Raw genomic sequence first — 22,457 nt, 5'->3', positions numbered from 1 at the left:
ATATACAAAGATTATAAAATATTTATGGTTTATCATCTTAAACTTTAATCTTGTTCGTAATATAGACAGATGTTACTTTTATGGGAGGTAGCTTTATTATTTAACACTCCAAGGGCAAGATTATGTTTTTCTATTAAAAGGAAGGGACATACTTCTCCTCAGTCCTTAGAGTGCTAGCCTTCGTATTCTGCAATATGTTGTGGCTTAATTTTTATACACACCAATTTCTTATCTGTTAGTTCAAGGTGAGTACTCCAGCTAGTGACAGTTATTTTACCAAACCTCTCAAAATACTGTACACGAAAAATGGCACATACAACTTTTGTTGTGTTCACTTTCTAGACAGAGAAATACTAATTGTCTTTTTAAAAAATCTCTATAGTATTTTGTCAATATTTTTTTATTACAGCAGAGCACGTATAAATATTTTATTGTAAACCAAGGGCCTAAAATAAACAGTTTAGTAAATAGTTATTACATTACAAGGAAAAACATCTGTGGAAACTGTTTTCCATGTAATTATTCTTGCTATTTTACATTAGCGCTCAACGTGAGTTTCTTTGGCTCTAACGTTTCACTTGTTCTGAATCTTCCTCCTTGTTGCTATTATTAAAATCTTAAAAAGGTGCCAAATCTTAAATGAAGAAAAAAAATGATTCGCTAGAAATTATTCATATCACAGTGAGCCTCTACTAAACCTGGCAGGGGTGCAATATTTTCGGTGAAATTAACATAAAATATACAACTGCAAATTATCCAGGAAATAGCTATGTTCTTTACAGCACGCATTTACATGGAGGGGGGGGGGAAGTGAATGTTCTACTTATCTGTCTAACACAAAGCTAAAAACAGTCTCTTCCAAAGCCAGCTTTAAAGGGAAAATAATAGATCTGCATAGGGAACATGGTCCTTAAAGAGGATATAACAAATAGCTGGTTGGCAAAATCAACCTTAGAAATTACTGGAAAAAATAATCAACCCTGGACATTTCTACTGCTGAATGCTAGCAATCCAGTTTTAGTTCTCTTCTTGATACATGGAATGCATTTCCTCTCTTAGGCCTCAGCCCTTTCTGCTAAAACACAAGAAAAATTGTAATACTGTGTAAAATGCAAATCTTGCTGTAAATATTTTATAAAATTGTTGCATATATCCCAAAAAGCTATAGGTCTTAATTGAGAGGAGGCTATTTTGCCAGTCAATATATGGAAATGTAAAATGCTAATTCATGTTTTTCTACTTGTAAAAAACCCTGGAGAACAGCAAAACCACAAATGCACTCACTTTAATATTATACATATAATTTGGCTCCCTCTTTACAATCCCCACTGTCCTGGCTTTTATCTCCCAATGGCTGCAGAGGAAGAATCACAGAATCACTTTTACATCATCTGCACAGGAAGTCAACCCCCATGCTCTGCCAGCTTGGCAAAGGAGTAAGAGGCTGAGCTAACACACACTGCAAACAGGAACTGAAACAAGAAATTCCAGCCTTGTTACACAAGAAACAAGCCCTAAATGACATTAAACCTGATCGGAGAGGAACAGCATGCAAACAGCGTTTCACCAGTGAGAACTAACTTACATTAACAGCAGCCCAGACAGAAGGCACACAGGCAGATATGAAATCCGATGCAACCCAATGTGCACACCTGCAAGTGTTAGGAGTCTCGAGATTTTTTGCTGAAGTGTTTTTAGCACACGTAGCTTTTGATTTTTAGACAGCTGATGATTGTGACACTAAGGCTTAAGACTCCCTTACTCGGTGTCGTGCTGAAATCTGTCTAGAAGTTATTTGGTCTGATTAAACATACAGTCACTAGTGTTAGCCTTTATTCACTCACGTGCATGTTTACTTAGCAAAGGAAGGACTGGGGAGGGGGATAGTATTGTGTCAACTTTAAATGAAACTATCAAGTCATTAAATTTTCAGCTCTCACTTGGTAGCTGATGCTGGCTTTAAAGTCTGAAAATGATAGCTTTCCCCCAACAATTTAAAGGGTTTTCCCCCCAGTAGATTTCTTTATCTTCTGATTAGAGCTGAAGTTAATGTGGTTGTTTTGTTTAACATCAATAATGCCTGAGTAGATGATCTAGCAATGGGATAGATAAAACAAGCTGTAACAAATGACATGCTGTTGATACTAGCTGATACTGATCATCTAACACATGGAGCAAAACTGCATTTGGTTATTCTGGAGTAAAACCTAGAGTCGATGGATTTACTCTGGTATAACTGAATGAAAAACAACAATTTTTACAATTTTACAACAATTAGTTTTAGAATTATACAACGACATTATATTCAAAGCCACTGATCTTATTCTTTGATAGGTATGGGTGAGCATACACAAGACAACACATCTAAAGGCAGGGTTAACTTCTGAGTGTGGTTATATTTACTACAGTACCTAACTGTTTATACATATATAAAGTTCAGCGTATACTTTATTTCCTACCTGCAGTGACATTTTTCATAGTCCTCCTCTCCATCAGTGCAGGAGCTGGAAAAGAAGGTAACGTCTCACCATATGGGGTTTGGGCTGCACCTACAGGAAACAGGAGGTAAAAAGACTCAACTCTTCCCCGTGAGGTCAGCACCTCATTTACCCCCAGTGCATGGGTTAATTGCAACACAACAAAACAAAGAGGAAAGAGATTCAGGGTAGGCAGGAGAAAGTGTGTTGGTGAAGAGGAGGACTATGGAAAACACCATTACTAATAAGTAATCATTCTTTTTCATACCTCCCCTCTTCACCAATCTAGGAGTCGGAAAAGAAGTTCAGTCCTCACCATATAGAAATGTAATTGACAATAGAAGCAGGCAATAGTCCCTTACCTTAAAATGACTATAGTATCTGACAGATCCTATGACTGAAAGTGCATTTTCTGCAGAAGTTAATACAAGTTTATGGCGGGTAGGAAAAATATGTACGTTTGACTCAGTTGCTACTCTTTAATTTTCCAAAAGTTACATTCCATCTGAGAATTGCTTACAACTCCCAGCAGAATAAAGCTTCATGCAGTTTGGAGAGACTCAAGATCCTGTTGTTCGAAGTATTCTTGCATAGGCCTTGATCCACCTGGAAACTGTAGTATTTGGATGCATTGTGTCTTTCCCTAGCCAATAAAATATGACAAATAATGCTTTTGAGTTGTAAAATAGCATCATTAGTCCAAGGTAAGAGTCAATGTTTTGCCTGACAAAGAATGAAAACTGTCTCTAAAGAAATGTAGATTGATTATGATAGATCAACTGGTTCATTTAAAATCTGATATTACCTTAGGAAAGTCTGATAATGAAACTAAAATCTTCTCTCTCAAAGTTCAACTGAAGACACAGAGGCAATTGTTAGAACCTTCCTGCTTAGAGACAGGGCCACAAAAAATAAATTTTTTAGTAAAGCAAATGTAAAGGAATTGAACCTGCCAATTCAAAACTCGAACAATACATACATCTCAATCTGGAATAATCTAAAGAGAGAAGAACATGAAGTAGAGATTTCTTGATTCCTTAAAGAGGCCAGAAAGTTGCCAAAATTACTAATAAGTTGACCCACAAAGTTTCCGCTACAAAAATCCAAAATGTAAGTGACCAAACATGTATGGTACCTACCGCAGAGGCAATTGGTTCTCTCTGCACCAAGAACTTGACAGAAAATGATGAGTCAAAGGTGTTCTGAAACACACAGTAGAATTTAAAAGAATTAAAATGTTCTTCAGAGGTCAGAATAATGTGAATGAAATTCTTGCTGTTGAAAAGTTTCTCTCTACACTAAAGAATGATCAGGAAAGAAAGTAGTCCGATTACTCAGGAGGATATGACAATAATATTTTTGTCCCTCAGGAAGGAGAGGGAAATTATACTTGACCTGATTTGCTAATCAAGTATGACGCGTATCAATGAAATTTGCTCTAATGACCATTTGTAATGGGCAGTCTCTTCACTTAAAGGACCAGGTTAAAGTCTCCCCAAGATTTGCACTGCCATTTAATTTGATCCTTATTTAAAGGCAATGCACCAACTGTATCCCTTTGAAGTAAATGGAGTTACATTGAAAATGAATTTGGACCTATATCTAATAGGCAAAAATTCTCATTTGTCCATTGGATGATCAGACAAGTTTCAGTGTACATAACTTGATAACCCTCTTATTCAAATACAGATGTTTTCCATAACAGGAGAAGGAAGTAAGGAAACGTTTTGGACCTGATCATCAGAAGTGCTGAGCACTTGCAGCTCCCTCTGAAGTCAGTGAGTGCAGGTACTTAAAACCACGTACATGTTTTTTATTAGTAAGTGTTGTTTATCAGTGTTCTTATTAGTAAGAAAGGGACTTAGATCTACCTTTCTAGTACTGTGCACTTTCTCTTCCCACTGTCCAATGACAGGGTAGACTGGAACAGTGTCCACACCTCCCCAAAGAGATAAAATGAATGGTGCATGGACTTTTTATAACTTTGGCCAAAGATGTTAAATTTTCCCAAATATGCACTGCTTTGCCTCCCACCCCGTTTGTTTGTTTTTAGGTAAGCCCAGATATCTTGCTAGTGCAGAAACAGAAATGGTAGCTGATTTCCTTGCAGCTTTGGATGAAAAGGCATTAAAAACTGCACCACTGGTTTGGCAAGACTTGAAGAACAGGGAAATCTTCTTTCTCCAAGAAAAAGCATTAGTTGCCTGTTAACAGCAACCTGCCTGTTAAAACATCATAAACACCTAGATTTCAAGACAGAATTGGTACAAAGCTACAGGGACAAAGAAGATTCAAAAGCTGTACATAGAATTACAGTATAAACAACCAGTGGAACCTGTAGATGTGATGGTGTACAATATGGCTCCTTTATATCGAAGAGAGAATGCAACTGCTGCTGTTCTAGGACCTCTACAATCTTCTCTACATACTTTATGATGACAGAAATGACAATCTTCTCACAGGAACAGGTTATCCCCTTTGATTAGATCATTCTTGCTCATATGCAATTAGTGGTAGCACGAACTGATTACAGGGAACCTAATGTCAAGTTTTAGGGTTATTTTTTTGTTTTTTAAGTATTCATCCTGTTGATGAATGCTATCTTTAATTCTTAATTTCTTCACTGTTTAGAGATAATGAAGTTTAATTCAGTTTTAATTTAGTCTAAAAAATTGGTTCTTTTCAGCATCTTTATCCAAAAGTGATGCAGAGTCTATAAGCTTTCCTAATAAAAAAGAAAACTATATGAAAAACATTTTAATAGAGAAAATATAACTTCAAAGTGAAATCCTTCATGACAAGGGAAATCAAATATCTCATATACAATTATACTGTCAGATGCCACGCTTTAAAGAAATCATTTTGTTATTGTTTAGGACCTCAATTATTTAGTAAATTGGTTAATTTCTTAAGCAAGCAATGGTGCCATTGAAGGCAAAACTCTGTACAATTCAAAGCAGCAGGATTCAAATGTGAGGAAATAAACAAATTCATGTAAAGAGCAAAAGATATCTTTGCAGCATCACTCTAGAAAAGTCTGAAGAACAGACCTGAAAATGATGGAGCTTTGTTTATAGGAAGATTCTGATTCTTTGTTTTTTTTTTTTTAAATCAGGAGAAAGGTAGAAAGGTCTGATTGGAAACTGAGGTGCTGACCTTTATAGTGGGAAAGAGTTGAGTAATTTTGCCACCCATAGGTAGAACCAAAATTTCATATGGTGAGAACTTACCTTCTTTTCCAACTTCAGGGTTGGTGGAGAGGGACTCTGTGAAGACTGTGTGCACTTATATTCATAGATATTTGCCCACACATGTACAAATAATCCAAGAAGCAGGCAGAAAATATCTCTGCAGACTGCTAAATACAATTCTGGTGGTTTTTTTTATTTGGGGGGAGGGTTGTTGTTGTTGTTGTTGTTTTTGAAAATACAATAATTTTCAAGGTTAACAATACCACTAAAGTGAAGAACAAGTTACAGCATCAAAATATCACAGTTTACACACATGAAAGTTTACTGGAAAGAGACATTTTTGCCACACTAGTTAACAGATGTTGAAAGACTGTGAATTGATTGAGATGCTTGCTAATGATAACTTTGAAGACACATCAGACTTAAAACTCAGACTGATTACAGAAAAGGTGTTTTATCAACTGCTCCTCTTTATGAATAAATATGAAACTACCAGGAAAATGTTTAAACGAGTTTAATCATAACTGCATATGAAAATTGGGTTGAAGGGCAAAAAGGATTCTTAACACGGTTAAGAGAGAATGAAAGCAATATAAAACTGTGATCACAGACGATTATGCATGTATCATGCAAAACAGGAATGTTGTCATAGCAGCTATAAAAATGTCAGTGAAAACTGAACTACTATTATGCAAGGTGTAAATGAAACAAAAAAATGCAAAAGGAATATACGAATGAATATATTAAGGAAAACACTATTTCTTTCCTGGTAGATAAACAAGCAAAACAAAATACATTTTCATGAAATAGAGTAATTTCTAGGGACAAATATGCATAGATAACAATTGTAAGAGACCATAGCTTAATTCCGATGAAGTGAGCTGTAGCTCAGGAAAGCTTATGCTCAAATAAATTTATTAGTCTCTAAGGTGCCACAAGTACTCCTGTTCTTTTTGCGAATACAGACTAACACGGCTGCTACTCTGAAACATAGCTACACTGTGTATCTGGATGACAAAGCTATTAGTATTTCTGGCAACAAATTTTCCATGTGGCAGAAAAAAGAGAGGGCTAAAATGTACAATTATGAAGACCATTTTAAAATAGGAAGCCAACTAGATATTGGATTCTATTAGGGCCCGACATTTCCTGCTTAAGTCAATGGGAGTTTGAGCTCTGGCCCTGAATGAAACTACACTATTAATTATTAATACTGTAGTTTAATTATCAGTGGTGTACATTTACAGTGCTATATCCTCCTAGTACATATGTACCACGCTCACCATTGTGTTATTTAAGTATCTACATGAATCATTATTTATTATTATTAACAACAACAGAGAACTAATGTAAAACTCAAAACAAGCGCTTTAGGTAGGCCAACAATTACATTTAGGCTTATAGATATAATACATATTGCATTCTAAGACTCTCAATCCTGCAACAAGTTCCATGCAGACAGATGCCTACACAGGCATAGAGCCCCACTCAGGGCAACAGTATGCCATGCACACCCAGAGGTTTATATAGGCAAAGCACAAATGAGGATCAAGGCCCAAATACGCATTTCTGAACAGAATGCATGTAGCTCATAAAGGTTTGTATACCAGTTTTTCCTTTCTAAAACCAACTTTAAATAGTAGACAGCTACCTTAACGTGTGATTCCAGTACTACTTATTAATTAAAAGAAATCCACAAAGAATTAGCTGCTTAAAGCAAATACTACATTAATGTATAAGGGTTGTGCTTGCAACTGTGCATTAAAAGAGCAACACTTAAAATATGCTTTAAAAATATGCAAGTTTTACAAATATATTTTGAATTCTTAATGTGTTCATAAATAATTCACACATTCAACCGCTAAGTCCAGAAATATGTTATCATTGATCATTTGCATTTAATGCTTCAAAAACAATCTGGCACATTTTTTATTTGCCTTAACACTTGAAAGCTATTACAAAGACACTGTGTTCCAGTGTTATCATCATTGCTACCATGTATACATTTTAATTCAGCACTGGGCTACACTACAAACCCATGCTGGTATAACTACGTTGCTCACAGGTGTGGAAAATCCACACCCCTGAGCAATGCAGTTATACCGACCTAACGCCAACATCTGGTGTAGATGGGAGGGCTTCTCCCATCAACATAGCTACTGCCTCTTGGAGAGGTGAAGTCCCTATGCCGACGGGACAGGCTCTCCTTTCATTGTAGGTAGCATCTTCACTTAGCACTGCAACTGCGCTGCTGCAGCACTGTAAGTGTAGACAAATCCGAATACCTGGCCAAAGGCCTGTAGGGTTTCCCTCTCAAGAATCAGACAGTTTTGTCTCAGTCATTTGACACAATGTCATGACTGGATGGAAAGGAATTTTATTTACCAAGAAGCACCTTTCAAAATTTTGCAAATTTAAATAACTGAGAATTCAAGCCGCATGTTTAACTAACAGTGCATAAGAAAAATAGAACATTTAAACAGAATTAATGCCTTCCTTTAACATACATTATTGTATTAAGATCTCTATTCTGAAATTGCTGACTATCCTCAGCTCCCAAGTCAATGAGAGTTGAGAGGACTCAGCACTTCCCAGGATCAGGCCCTAACAACAGAAATGTCTTTGTATCCTAGAAGGAAATGCATATGGCAAATACTTCCACCTATGCAGATGCCATTTGTAAAGTGTGGAAGCTCTGTATTTGTATTAACAATGAATACATATACTCAGATAGTACAGTGATGGGCAGCAGTATAAAACCATAACTAGCTTTACATCCATACAAATACCTGGGCTGGACAGTTATGTTATTAGCTGAATCAATGAAAACTATAATAAAGAGATTCATGCTCCAAAAGGTTCTGAGATACATTCTGACTGTGAAATCTCAAATCTTTTAACTGCTTTCTTGATGTTATCTCTGTGATTTAGTGGTCTATCAATTAATAGTTCTTTTACATGTGAAAACAACTTTCCTCACACTGCTGCCTTTTAAAGTCTGTGCATTATCTGAGTTCTTTGGGTTTGGCCTCAAATTTGTTACACTAATTATTCTTATTTTTGGTCATGGTTTTATTTAGAATACTTGTGTCAATTTACAGAAAAAATGTAGATGATATACATTCTGTATGTGTCTGTGTTTCTGGCAAAAAAATTCCACAACTTGAAACACAATATTCAGGAGGGATCAGTGGCATTTTATCACAGATTAGGTTATACAGATGTTTGGGATCCTGTGTTACCTGAATCAAAAATATCATTAAAAACACACTGCAGCTCATTGCTCAGCAACATCCATTTGTTTTTTGCACTGAAATTTCTTTTTGCCTCGTTCATCATTACAATTAGGTAATTTGGTAGTTCCCCATCATCCAAGCCAGAGGATGCTAAGGCCTTGTCTACACTACGGGGGGAGATCAATCTAAGTTACGCAACTTCAGCTCTATGAATAACGTAGCTGAAGTCAGCGTACTTAGATCTACTTACCGCGGGGTCCACACTACACTATGTCAACGGGAGACGCTCTCCCGTCAACCCCCCCTTGTGCTTCTCGTTCAGGTGGAGTTCAGGAGTTGATGGGAGAGTGATCTGCAGTCAATTTAGTGGATCTTCACTAGACCTGCTAAATTGACCGCCGATGCATCTATTGCCACACATCGATCCCCCGATAAGTGTAGACAAGCCCTAAGTCTATAAAGCAGTCCAAGATACAGACCACAAAGCTATTTCAATACAACTGCCACTATTGTCCCCTACAGCTGTAAAATGAATAAACTGGGCCTCCTGCTTTATGTATTCCCCAATACAAATTAAGTACAGGTTCTGGAGACCATCCTAGTTTACAATAATCTGCCCATTGTTACACTCTATGGCTCTCAAAATAGTTTGCCAGAAGAATGCTGATCATCATATACGTAACTGATTGGGAGGGACTGGGAAGAATACACAGAGATGATTGGTCTGTATATTTGTGTGTGTACTTATAAAAATTAATATGTTTACTGGACACCTTATCTTAGACTAGTAAAATCCAAAATAAATAAATAAATAAATAAATAAATGAGAGACAAATCTAGAGGGAATGCTTTGCCACAAACGTGGCACAAGGACCTATCAGTGGCCAAACTATTGAATATTCAAGTGTCCTACTGCTCCCTCAGCCGTAGGAGAAAGATCTGTTAAGAGCTTTCTGTGATTTTTGCTGTTGTCATGGATGTTCTCTTCCTCCACCGTTGGAGCCAGTTGCTTAGCATGCCATCCTTCTAGGCATCTAATAGAGACTGCACATCAGAGGCAGTGGTTGGTGGGGGAATAGGGGAAACACTTGAAACATGGTCAGGTCAGCACAACAGGAGGTAAGGAGTACAGAGACTGCAAGAACTACAGACATTTTTTGATATACTCCTGGGTAGACTCCCCAATGCTGGCAAATGTTTCAAAGGGGGAATCCCTTCTCTCTGTGGACAGAAATGTTTCAAAGGAGCACCAATCAGTGGAATGTTTCAAAGACCTTCTGCTCTCTAAAAATTCCACCCCAAAAACCCCAGACCCCTTCCTAACTAATCATGACGAAAGGGGCCTGACTCTGTGGCTAAAAACCTTCCTACAGCTCATAGCTTAAAATAAAACAAAGCATTTACCATATACCTGCTCCAGGAATGTATCCAGTCTGTTCAGTCACCAGGGTCTCTGCATGGGACTCAATATGCTTCTGTGGCTGCGTACAGGATATGAAGAGCTAGAGTGCAGAAGGGTAATTTTTCAAAGCAGTGTGTGGGAGTAGTGTTGAAAATTTCCTCCATACTACTTTGAAAATTTCAACCTACTCTACTGAATTACAACCAGGGCCTCTAACTCCTGAGTAGACAGCCAAGAAGCAGAAGAGGGAGATGAGCCCAGTTAACAGGATGAAATACTTGGCACTGTTTAAAAACTAAATTGTAAGATGTGATCACGTAATTATCTAACCATGCTACGGAGGTGTCTTGCATTACAAGGCAGAGATCGTTTTGTTGACTATTATTTGAAAAGAATAAAGTATGAGTTTAGAAAGCCACTTTTCATTTATTTTGTGTGCGTGAGAGTATGAAAAAAAGTTAGTGCCGCTGAAAGATGTTGGACTGTCAGATCTAGTGACTGAGCCCCTCTACTCACTCGGCACACGCACCATGGGCCGCAGCAATGCAAGCTTCCCTGGCACACTACTGCACCAGTGTGCCTTCATCCTGACTTGGAGGCTATTTTCTCTGTCAGGGCTCTGAATAAGTTACAATTCATGGTGGTGATTTTTGTAATATGGACTTTGGTCCACTGGGATTCAAGCAAGACCTCCAACTCACTTCTCAGAGGCTACTGAATGGTAACTACCCTTCCATCACCACCAATCTGGGCTAGATTTGTAAAATGAAAAACTCTTTAACCCATTACCTTTATTATAAGTAAAGCTACCTTAATAATAAGGAGCTATATGCCCTCCTCTGCTATAGTATATGAAGGGGAGTGAAACAAGCATTGTTAGGGCTCCTCGCCCATAGGACAGGCCCAACACAGGCTGTGCAAACTTTGGAGTAGGTGGGCTATGAGCGGACCAGAGGAGCAATCACTATCCATGATATTCATGCCTCTGAAATACTGGATTAGCATTAAAAACATATGCGGGAGTCCCTGGTGGTGGAATGAGCTATAACTGCTCTCCCCATACTTCAATATCCTTGAAGGTAATCTCACTGGTAGAACAGTCCCTAAGTCAACTCTGCTTCCTGGGTGAGATGAGGCCACAGAGTGTTGTGGAGTTGCTCAGGATCTACAGGGCCTGAGAGAAGATTGGTTTCCCATCCAAGTTTCTATTCTTCAACCCTTCTCTGATCTTCTAAACCCAACTGAAAGACAGTTGTGAGCTGAACCTTGTGGAGCTCCTCCAAGTCACTCCCAGCCTATAGGTTTTTCAAGGGAGGGAAGCATGTGGCCCTTTGATATCGGATGCGATACACAATTTGTGCCTTGGCACACTCTAGTATTTACCACAGCTTAGTCCTACGGAACTGAAATCCGTTACCCATACTGGGACTATGTACCTGTAGTTTTCTACAGTCTTCTGAAGTTTGCACTGTAACTTATTTACAATTCTGAGGAACTGACATTTGCAGCCCTCCCAGAGAGAGGCACTACACTTTTCTCAGCTCCACATGTACTCTACCAATGCTACAGTTTCCAATACTTCTGGTATTGGAATTCAAGCTTTACCATATATAAATCAAGGTATTACTGCAGACAGCAGAAATTTGGTGGTACAATAATTAATGTATGAAGTGTATATTATGTGTGTGTAAGTTAAAGGAAGAAGTTACTTATTTCAAATAGCATAAAACAGTTCCATCTGTAGTCAAACAGTACACTGATAGCAGAATCCCATGCACTACATAGTTTTAGATCACTGATTATCAACCTCTGTTTTACGTCTTAAGTTAAAAGTACATATCAGCTTTCCGAAGGAGACCTCTCTTTCAGGTTTCTTAACAAAAAGTAGGGGGACGGGGGAGGAAGCAGGTAAGACTTTAAGATCACTGTGGTCCAATTAGCAAGGATCTCACCCTTCAAGTCTGCAAACAAGAGATTACATTAACACCTGGTACAAAAGCTAACATTCTTAGATATCTTTATCTTCTATTTGACAGACTTGAAACTCTTGCCTAGCACTACTATGGAAATTCTTGTGACTGACAGTGTATATCTTGCATTTATAAAGAGGTTTTTTTAATCTTTGTGTCAGTCTTTAATTCTCCCTTCAATATTTGTGCATAATTCACATTAATGATAATGGGAGTTACATACTTGCATTGAGAGGAGAATAGCCTCCTAAATGTAAATTGTTCTAGGAAAACCATTATGCTTATCTAAAATAAATGCTGCACATGAACATATGGGACACATAAAGTGCACTGTAGGGTCCTTGAAGGATCTCTTACAACATATGCCTGGAGTGACATGTATAAGAAACTCCTTTGTCATCTATGCATCAAAATAAACTGATCTCTCGGGCCATCACATATATTTATAACATCTGTACAGATAGGAAAAAAATACTTCTTTGCAATTGTCAGAAAATGACCATACAGCTGCAATAGAAATACAACCCTTCAGATTACAGTAACACTTGGCTGCAGCTTGTTATGCTAGGGATCTCAGCAAGGTATTGCTTTAAAAAAAATTGAACATCTGAAAAGTTGAACCTTCTAAAGTCCAGAACTGTTTGAAAAAAAAAAAAAGCACTGAAAAAACTTTTAAAGCATTTTGTTTTGACGATGTGCCTCAGGAATTCATCACATTTAACTGGGAAAATGTGAGCCATTAAATCTATTCAATGTCATGACATACAAAATTGAAGCATAATTGCTCCTAAGTGGTTGACAACTGGCAAGTACTTTTTATATGGATAGAGGAAAATTTATGCTATAAAATGTAAGATATTGTCAAAAGTTTGATTTTAATATAAGTGAAAATGCTACAAGAGGATTCAAAAGAGTAGAAAAAGCTCAGCAGTAACACTTTTACAACCACACATTTAAAAAGCTTTGAAATGAACAATCATTACATCTAAACCATTTGCCCTCAAAGTTTTAAAAAACCAGCATGAATATTAACAAATGATTAGAATAGTGAATTTCAAGAAGAGTAACAAAAACAAGCAGCCCATGAGAGCCCTGGTTTAAAAAGTTTCTTACCAATCATATGGTTTGCAACATGGATTTGTATCTCTCTTTCATTCTCAAAGGTCATCTGGCACTTGATGCACTGATACGTCTTTTTCTGTTTAATAACCAAAAAGAGATTAGAGAAAACTGTACTATAGCATAGAGCAGATGTGATTAAAAATACAGTCCGTTATATATGCTGAACATTTCTCCTACCTAACCCCTTTTTCCATATACCAAGGTTGCACAGGGTTTTGAATGAAAACTCAAGGTGTACTAATATCCTGCCTTCAGAGGGCTTTAATCTCAAAGCAAAAATTTCAAACAATAGTCTAAATCACAGTTTCAGTGCTGAGTACTTGAAAACCTGATAACTTGATTATGACATAAACCTTCTATTATTGACACTTTACCCAGAGCAGTACAAACTTCTGCGCATGGAAACAAAGTACTTTTAAAAGGAGATCTGTTTGCTTTCAGAAAAAGATCAACTTTGAAATTTTTTTTACTGTACTGAGGGAAACTCAAAGTACAATAGGCCTAAGACCAGTTGTACCTCGGGGAAAGGAAGGTGTGAATATATTTTGTACAGGTCTCCCATTAGAAATCTTGGAAATCCTACAGTAATATGAGAAATAATTTCCTTATGCTGTTTGTTGTGTGTTTTCTGTGTCATAATGTCATACTAATGAGGCTTAGCTGCAGAAACCAGGAGACAGTGTGAAGATGCAATTATAAGCCATTTATTCAAACAAGGAAAATGTGGTTTGTACTCAGATTGACAGTGGTGTGTACTCTGGCAGTGTGACAGGGAAGAATCCAAAAAATAATTTGCAGAGAATAAAATGTACTCGACAATTTAGGAATTCCAAGTTAAACCAAAAAACACCAGTGCTAAACTTGTGCAGATTTAGATTTACTTGTGTAGATCTCTCTACAACGTCTCCCAATGCCATTTTTAGGGGAGCTAATGCGGCCTACAAAAGATAAATTGGATTAGATATTCGTAAAGTATGTAGAAATATTAAAATGTGTTCATGTGTGGGTATGAGTAAATAATACATGCACATTTGAACAAATATTGATTATCTAAAACATAAATGCATAACTACGTGCTTAATGCGTATGCTTAATTAGTGCAACAGAGCACACAAATGAGGTGCACATTTTTCACAAGCATTTGTGCACGTGCAGTTTAGAAAAACTGGGTCCCTTCTGCATAGAGTTTATTAGGAAGAAATTATTACCACAGTAATATTGCGGAGTGGCTCTTTCTGCTGCTATCACACTGTGTCATGAGTACTCAGGGCCTGCCTCTCCAACTCCTATTGTGGACAGCCCCATAAGGGTGAGTCTAGTCACTGTTAAAAAACAAAACCAAACCAAGCACCACGTTCTCAGTGCTAGCCATTAATGGTAGAATCCCACTTTTGTAGTTAATTCCCCAGCACTCTGAATTATTTACATTTGTGTATATTTTAATATCTAAATTATTTCTTGTTGCATTCCCTCCACCCCTAAGTCCATGTGTTGAACCCAGTTTCCGGGGCAGCAGTAAGAAATCCAAGGATTTGGAGGAGTGTAGCAGGTCGCCCTCACCCTCCATGTACAGGAGCCAATTTCCTACAACACTTTTCTGAGGAGAGAAAAAAATAGGTGCCACCAGTACTTTCATTACTACATTCCACCTCAGCAACAGGTTGGAGATCAAGATTAATGAACATGGCACGGTACCATAATAACAGGTGCAACTGTCTGTATGTTTGCAGTGTTGTTGTAGCCGTTTTCGTCCCAGGATATTAGAGAGACAAAGTGGGTGAGGTAATATCAATCATTGAACCAAACTTCTGTTTGATGAGAGAGAAGTTTTTCAGCTTATACAGAGTTCTTCTTCAGATCTTGGAAAGGAACTCACAGCATCACAGCTAAACAAGGATACCCCACACCAGAGAAGTAGATCACATCATGGAACAGGTCATCCAAATAGCCCAAGAGAACCTGCTTCAATACAGGAGGGGAAAAAGCCTCTGACTATACATCCCTAGTTGTCACCAACCACCCCACACTGGAACCCATATGGGGTATCATCAAAAAATTACAACACATACTTGATGGGGACTACATCTTAAAAGAAATCTTTCCTCAACCCACCCTCTTCTGGCCTTCAAAATAACCCCCCAACCTTTTCAAGCTCATCATCAAGCAAGTTCCCCACAGACCAGGACCCATCAACTCAAAGTGGCACTAGACCTTGCCAGAACAACAGATGCAGAACCTGCAGACATATCTCCACTGCTACGATGATCAATATCCCCAACAACATACCTTTCAAAATCCATGGGTCCTGCACTTGCCTATCACAACATGTGGCATACCTCATCCATTTCACTAAATGTCCCAATAACAACTATGTTGGTGAAAGCAGACAATCACTATGCTCTCAAATGAACTTATACAGAAAAATGATAAAAGACAAAAACATCATATCACCCATGGGTGAACTCTTTTCACCAAACTATCACTTCATATCTGACCTCTCAGTACTCATCCTCAAAGGAAACCTGTACAACACCTTCTAAAGACAAGCCTAGGAGCTTAAATTCATTACTTTGCTAGACACTAAAAATCACGGTCTTAATAAAGACACTGGATTTATGGCTTATCACAACAACCTGTAACCCATTAACCCCACTTTTTTGTCTTATGACTGCAGGGATATTAACAGGACACTTTACCCTAAATGGTCCCTTAGAATATGTGTTTTACTTATGCTAAACAATCTCTTCCACCTTGTATTTAGCTATGACACTCTTGAGTATCTTTCCCAGACCTGAGGAAGGGCTTTGTGTAGTTCGAAATCTCCTCTCTTCCACCAGCAAAAGTTGGTCTAATAAAAGATATTACCTCACCCACCTTGTATCTCTGTTTATATGAATTTTATGTACACACAATGCATACTGTACATAGTGTGTATGTATGTTGGTACACACACAGGGCCTTACATGTTGTAAATCATTATGGTTGGTTTAAATGTAGTAACATGAGAGAAAATATGATAATGGGATAAAACAATATGCTGTTGGGTGAAAATTGATTCAATAAGCCAACAGCACCTGTGCAGAGGGAAATAGTTTGGATTGGATATAGACCACCAGATGAGTCAGAAATGTCTCCCCTCCCCCCCTGCCTCCCACAGTCCAGCCTAAAATGTGGGGTGCAAATGGAAAAAAGGTTGGGTTTCTGAAGCACTGCTTTCCAGGAGTTTGTCCCACAGCTTGAGCATGAGTGCAAACACACACACTTACCTACATAAACCAAGTAGACATATATATGTGCATGTACACAGTCACACATACACATACACACACAGGTGTCCCTAACTCACAAGTTCACCTCAGAAAACATTGGAAAAATCAAATGGCCACATTCAAAATGTGAAATCTTCCCCTCCTCCAAAAACTTTTAAGTCTGGATCTAAGGTGTTGGTTTAGATCCATCTCTAGTTAAAATCTTTCATCAGTTAATTAACTCATTAGTTAACAAGGACACTGGTTCAGCTCAACTCATTCAGACCTTTAAAATTAAATTAACACGTATTTATTTATAAAGAATTTTCTTGTGAATTTTAGTGCTTGTGAAAGATATATATTGCCAGATTTGGAGACTGGAGTTTTTTTTATCCTAACCTAGGCAGCGAGTCCGAACTTTCCTACACTACTCAGCCAACATACAAAAATCCCAACTTGGACAGACTGCCTTTGGAGTGAGAGGGTACATTTCAATCTCCATCTCAACTGAATCCTTGGTCTCAGCTGATGTGCACACACACACACAGAAGGCCACCAAACAGCCATTTGTGGTGATCACCTGTACTTATACTCTAGCAGTAAACGGTTCTATAGCCTATTATCAATTCCCTTTAAAAATATCAGCAGGCATGTTTTTTAATAAAAACCCACAAAGTTAGCTTACTCATAGTATCAGGAATAACCTGCCACTGCCATTCTTGTGGGAATCATAGATCCTGTGATCTTCATATTTATTTGTTAACATACACCTCTTACTTCTGGAAAATTTTGGAATCAGTGGGTGGATATGATGACAAACTGTTGAACAAACTTCACTAAGAGAAAGCTTATGCTTGAGGTGCTAATGGGATGCATGTAGCACACCTCTGAATGAGATGATTTGACTTTCAAGAGCAGGCTTAAATTCCTCATGGGATCAAGAAACTTAAATCCTCTTCTGCCATGGAATAACAGAATGATAAATAATAAATAATAACAACAACATAAGACTTTTGGGGTGATGGGGTCTTGTTTTTTTCCCCCCACAAATGGCTATTGTTCCCAGGGGTTTTCCAGACTGCCCCCCTTTAAACCTGGAAGTAAAATCCTATTCTACATAGGAAGTGAAAACATTCCTCCATTCAGGTAGCTTTACAAGGGAAGAGAGAAAGAAAAAAAAATAGTGAAGGAACTATACCCCAGAAGAGAGTAGGGAAGAGAGAGAACTGAGTGATGAAGCAGAAAACAGGATCTGTTCACCCCATTTTCCAGGTCTCTTCAACTTGTTCCCTTAACATGTTTACTTTAGGTGAGTCATATAGAACAATGCAAATTAAGATGGCTATTGAACTGAAGTCCTGAGCGTTTGCCACTGTCAACGTTAAGAAACTGTTGTTCCTTATAGCTACAGCAATAAAATTATGAGAAATGTGTGCCATAAAGAAGAAATAGCTACATTTTTGAGTGTGGGAACTTAATTTCTCCAGTATTAAAAATATGCATCCAGACATCATCTGTCTCAAAACTAAATCAACCAGACATACCCCTCTGGATGAAAACGTTAGCCACGCTTGTTTTTTCCAGCAAATGTGTAAGAGCCTATTAATGATTATTCACAAATGAAGCCACTTCCTAGAAAAACGGAGACTTGATATACAGTGTTTGTAATGAAAAATGAAAGCATTAATTCTAACATGACCAAGACAGAATAAAAGGCCTCAAAAAAGGGAAAGCAGCCAGAGTCCTCAGGATGGGCTGTACTATAGCAGAACATACAATACCCAAATTCAACAGAAGGAAACATTAAGAAATTCCTAGAAGAGGAAACCTTAGCCTTATTTGTCTTTGAAATAATTCAAAAAAAGCTATAAGAATCATAAATACTGCTGAAAGTGGTGATTTTAGAAAGTGGTAAGATTCTACAACTAGAGTTTATTTTATGTATCCCTCTTGATAATATTTGGAATGAAATATGCTTGATATGCCTTGAAAACTATTAATGCGGGCCTCAGATGCAAACATTTCCTGAACAGAAAGCAGAAATTTCTATCATTTATGATTTTGACACAAACAAAAATAACTTTGTAGGATGCCATGTTTAGATGCCACTGAGACTGGTGTCTTAGAAACACCTGAGAGAGACAGAAAGAGATGACTACCTAGATAATACTTCCTTATATATATTTCAAATTCCAAGGGTAGTTGATAAACAAGCAGCATTACACTACATGGTGTACATATTTTCTCTAATTTATTTTGACTGGTAGAAAATACCTGTCACAAGATCTCTGAGTGCACCTAACTCTTCCAGGTTCTTGATCCTCATCCAGCTGTCTCTAACCAACTTTGAAAAAAATCAGTAGAAACATCCACACTGAACACAACAAAAACAACACTCTTATACCCTTTCAGAAAGGGGAAGTGTGCCAACGGTAACTATAAACATATATGTCTAGAAATGGTATAAACGGATTCTCTCTTTTCTGCTGTATCTTTTCTTTCTCCCCTCTCTTTTCATCCATCAGCTATTAACACCTTTTTTTAAAAAAAATATCCCTATACTCATTTGCCCTTGGAGTTTCTACTGCACTTTTAAGTTTTTCCAAGGTCTCTTCTGAAAGCGTCAACTCTCACTTGCTTGATTTAAGCATAACTGGCAGTGTGATTTTGGGGGCGGGGCACTCTGAGTACCTTATATATCTATACACATTCTTTCCTTTCCACTTTTGTACTAAGGACATCAATATATTCTGTTGCTTACTGAAATGTGTGCTCCTGTTGTTTTTAATCTAATCTCCATGTAGTTTCTCTATGACTATATTTTTTTCTAAGCCTCAACTGTTCTTTCCTGTGTTAAAAAGCAAAATCAATAGAGTGTTTAAAAAAAGAAACATAGAAGTGATCAAGAATTACAGAGTAGTAATTCTTGCAGTCTACTCAGCTTGTATTGTATACTTACAACAGCCTGAGTAAAAAATTGCATTTTACCTGTTGTACAGCATGCCAACAAGAGACTGGAGAAGAGGGATTTTCTTCAATCCACCTAGCCTAGTTACCTTAGAACATAAGAACGACCAAATTGAGTCACACTCATGGTCCATCTAGCCCAGGATCCTGTCTTCCGACACTGTACAATGCCGGATGCTTCAGAGGAAAACAACAGAACAGGGCCATTTACTGAATGATCTGCTGTTAGCCAGCCATAGCATCGGACAATCAGACATTTGAAGACACTCAGAACATGGGATTGAGTCCCTGACCATTTTGGCTAATCCCCTTTACTTAGCGGTTCCTAACATTCTGTTCGCTTTTTTGACTGCCACTGCACACTGAGCGGATGTTTTCAGAGAACTATCCATTATGACTCCAAGATCTCTTTCTTGAGGGGTAACAGCTAATTTAGTCCCCATCATTTTCTACTAATAGTTGGGACTATGGTTTCCAGTGTGCATTACTTTGCATTTATCAACACTGAATTTCATCTGCCATTTTGTCGCCTTGTCACCCACCTTTGTAATTCTTCTCAGTCAGCCTTGAACTTAACTATCTTGAGCAATTTTGTATCACCTGCAAACTTTGCCACCTTTCTGTTTACCCTGTTTTCCAGATCATTTATGAATATGTTGAACAGCATAGGTCCCAATATAGATCCTTGGGGGACCCTGCTATTTACCTCTCTCCACTGTGAAAACTAACCATTATTCCTATCCTTTGTTTCCCATCCTTTCTCCAGTTACTGAACCACAGGAGAACCTTCCTTCTTGTCCCACGATTGCTTAGTTTGGTTAAGAGCCTTTGTTGAGGGACCAAAAGGCTTTCTGATAATCCAAGTATTAGTATTACTGTTAGTCTGTATCCACAAAAACAACGAGGAGGCCGGTGGCACTCTCAAGTTGCAGTGGAGGAGGGTTAGGTTGGATATTAGGAAAAACTTTTTCACTAGGAGGGTGGTGAAACACTGGAATGCGTTACCTAGGGAGGTGGTGGAATCTCCTTCCTTAGAAGTTTTTAAGGTCAGGCTTGACAAAGCCCTGGCTGGGATGGTTTAGTTGGGGATTGGTCCTGCTTTGAGCAGGGGGTTGGACTAGATGACCTCCTGAGGTCCCTTCCAACCCTGATAGTCTATGATTCTATGATTAAAGACTAACAGATTTATTTGGGCATAAGCTTTCGTGGCTAAAATCCCAGTTCTTCAGATGCATGGAGTGAAAATTACAGATGCAAGTGTAAATATACTGGCACATGAAGTGAAGGAAGTTAGTGAGCTGTAGCTCATGAAAGCTTATGCTCAAATAAATTTGTTAGTCTCTAAGGTGCCACAAGTACTCCTTCACCTTACAAGTGGAGAACCAGTGTTGACATGGCCAATTCAATCAGGGTGGACGTGGTCCACTCCCAATAATTGATGAGTAGGTGTCAATATCAAGAGAGGGAAAATTGCTTTTGTAGTGAGCCAGCGACTCCCAGTCCCTATTCAAGCCCAAATTAATGGTGTTACATTTGCAAATTAATTGTAGCTCTTCAGTTTCTCTTTGAAGTCTGTTTTTGAAGGTTTTTTTGTTGAAGTATGGCTACTTTAAAATCTGTTGTAGAATGTCAAGGGAAATTGAAGTGTTCTCCTACTGGCTTTTGTATGTTACCATTCCTGATGTCTGATTTGTGTCCATTTATTCTTTTATGTAGAGACTGTCCAGTCTGGCCAATGTACATGGCAGAGGGGCATTGCTGGAACATGATGGCATATATCACATTGGTAGATGTGCAGGTGAATGAGCCCATGATTGGTGCGGCTGATGTGGTTGGGTCGTCTGATGGTGTCGCTAGAGTAGATATGGGCACAGAATAGGCAACGGGGTTTGTTACAGGGATTGGTTCCTGGGTTAGTGTGGTGTGTAGTTGCTGGTGAGTATTTGCTTTAGGCTGGGGAGCCATCTGTAAGTGAGGACTGGCCTGCCTCCCAAGGTCTGTGAGAGTGAGGAATCATTTTCCAGGACAGGTTGCAGATCTTTGATGTGCTGGAGAGGTTTTAGCTGGGGACTGTACATGATGGCCTGTTTTCTGTTATTTTCCTTGTTGGGCCTGTCTTGTAGTAAGTGAATTCTGGGTACTGGTCTCACAATTTTCCCTCTCTTGGTATTGATGCTCCTCAATTACTGGGAGTGGACCACATCCACCCTAATTGAACTGGCCCTGTCAACACTGGTTCTCCACTTGTAAGGTAACTCCCTTCTCTTCATGTGTCAGTATATTTACGCCTGCATCTGTAATTTTCACTCCTTGCATCTGAAGAAGTGGGTTTTTTACCCAAAAAAGCATATGTCCAAATAAATCTGTTAGTCTTTAAGGTGCCACCAGACTCCTTGTTGTTTTTTCTGATAACACCCTTCTCTATATGCTTTTTGGCTCCCCTCAAAGAATTCTAATAGATTGGTGAGGCATGATTTCGCTTTACAAAAGCCAAATTGATTCTTCCCCAACAAATCATGTTCATCTATGTATCTGATAATTCTGTTCTTTACTATAGTTCCAACCAATTTGCCTGGTTTTGAAATTAGCCTTACTGGCCTGCAATTGCCAGGATTGCCTCTGAAGCCTTTTTTTTTTTAAATTCAGTGTCACATCCGCTCTCCAGCAGTCATCTGGTCCAGAGGCTGATTTAAGCGATAGGTAATGTAACAGTTAGTAGTTCCGCAATTTCATATTTGAGTTCCTTCAGAACTCTTGGGTGATCATCATCTGCTCCTGGTGACTTATTACTGTTTAATTTATCAATTTGTTCCAAAACCTCCTCTACTGACACTTCAGTATGGG

The 22,457-nt window shown here is 38.2% G+C and overlaps 1 protein-coding gene across 13 annotated transcripts in view; it reads right to left on the bottom strand.

Moving 5' to 3' along the window:
• The window catches only part of ZNF423 (zinc finger protein 423), a 334,537-nt gene that overhangs the window by 96,350 nt on the left and 215,730 nt on the right, over positions 1-22,457 (bottom strand). For 8 of the 13 annotated variants that reach the window (XM_073307686.1, XM_073307691.1, XM_073307694.1 and 5 more), the window contains 2 exons: positions 13,390-13,474; positions 2,460-2,549 (listed from right to left, as the gene is read on the bottom strand). In XM_073307686.1, the coding sequence (XP_073163787.1) occupies positions 2,460-2,549; positions 13,390-13,474 (175 nt within the window). Of the gene's footprint in view, positions 1-2,459; positions 2,550-10,340; positions 10,407-13,389; positions 13,475-22,457 lie in introns of those variants that run through there. The other 5 variants (XM_073307696.1, XM_073307693.2, XM_073307695.1 and 2 more) reach the window with 3 other exon arrangements.

Source organism: Lepidochelys kempii, chromosome 12, assembly GCF_965140285.1.
Source record: "Lepidochelys kempii isolate rLepKem1 chromosome 12, rLepKem1.hap1, whole genome shotgun sequence".
NCBI classification, from domain to species: domain Eukaryota; kingdom Metazoa; phylum Chordata; order Testudines; family Cheloniidae; genus Lepidochelys; species Lepidochelys kempii.
The sequence above is the reverse complement of the archived record's forward strand: the minus strand, read 5'-3'. Positions and strand labels throughout refer to the sequence as shown.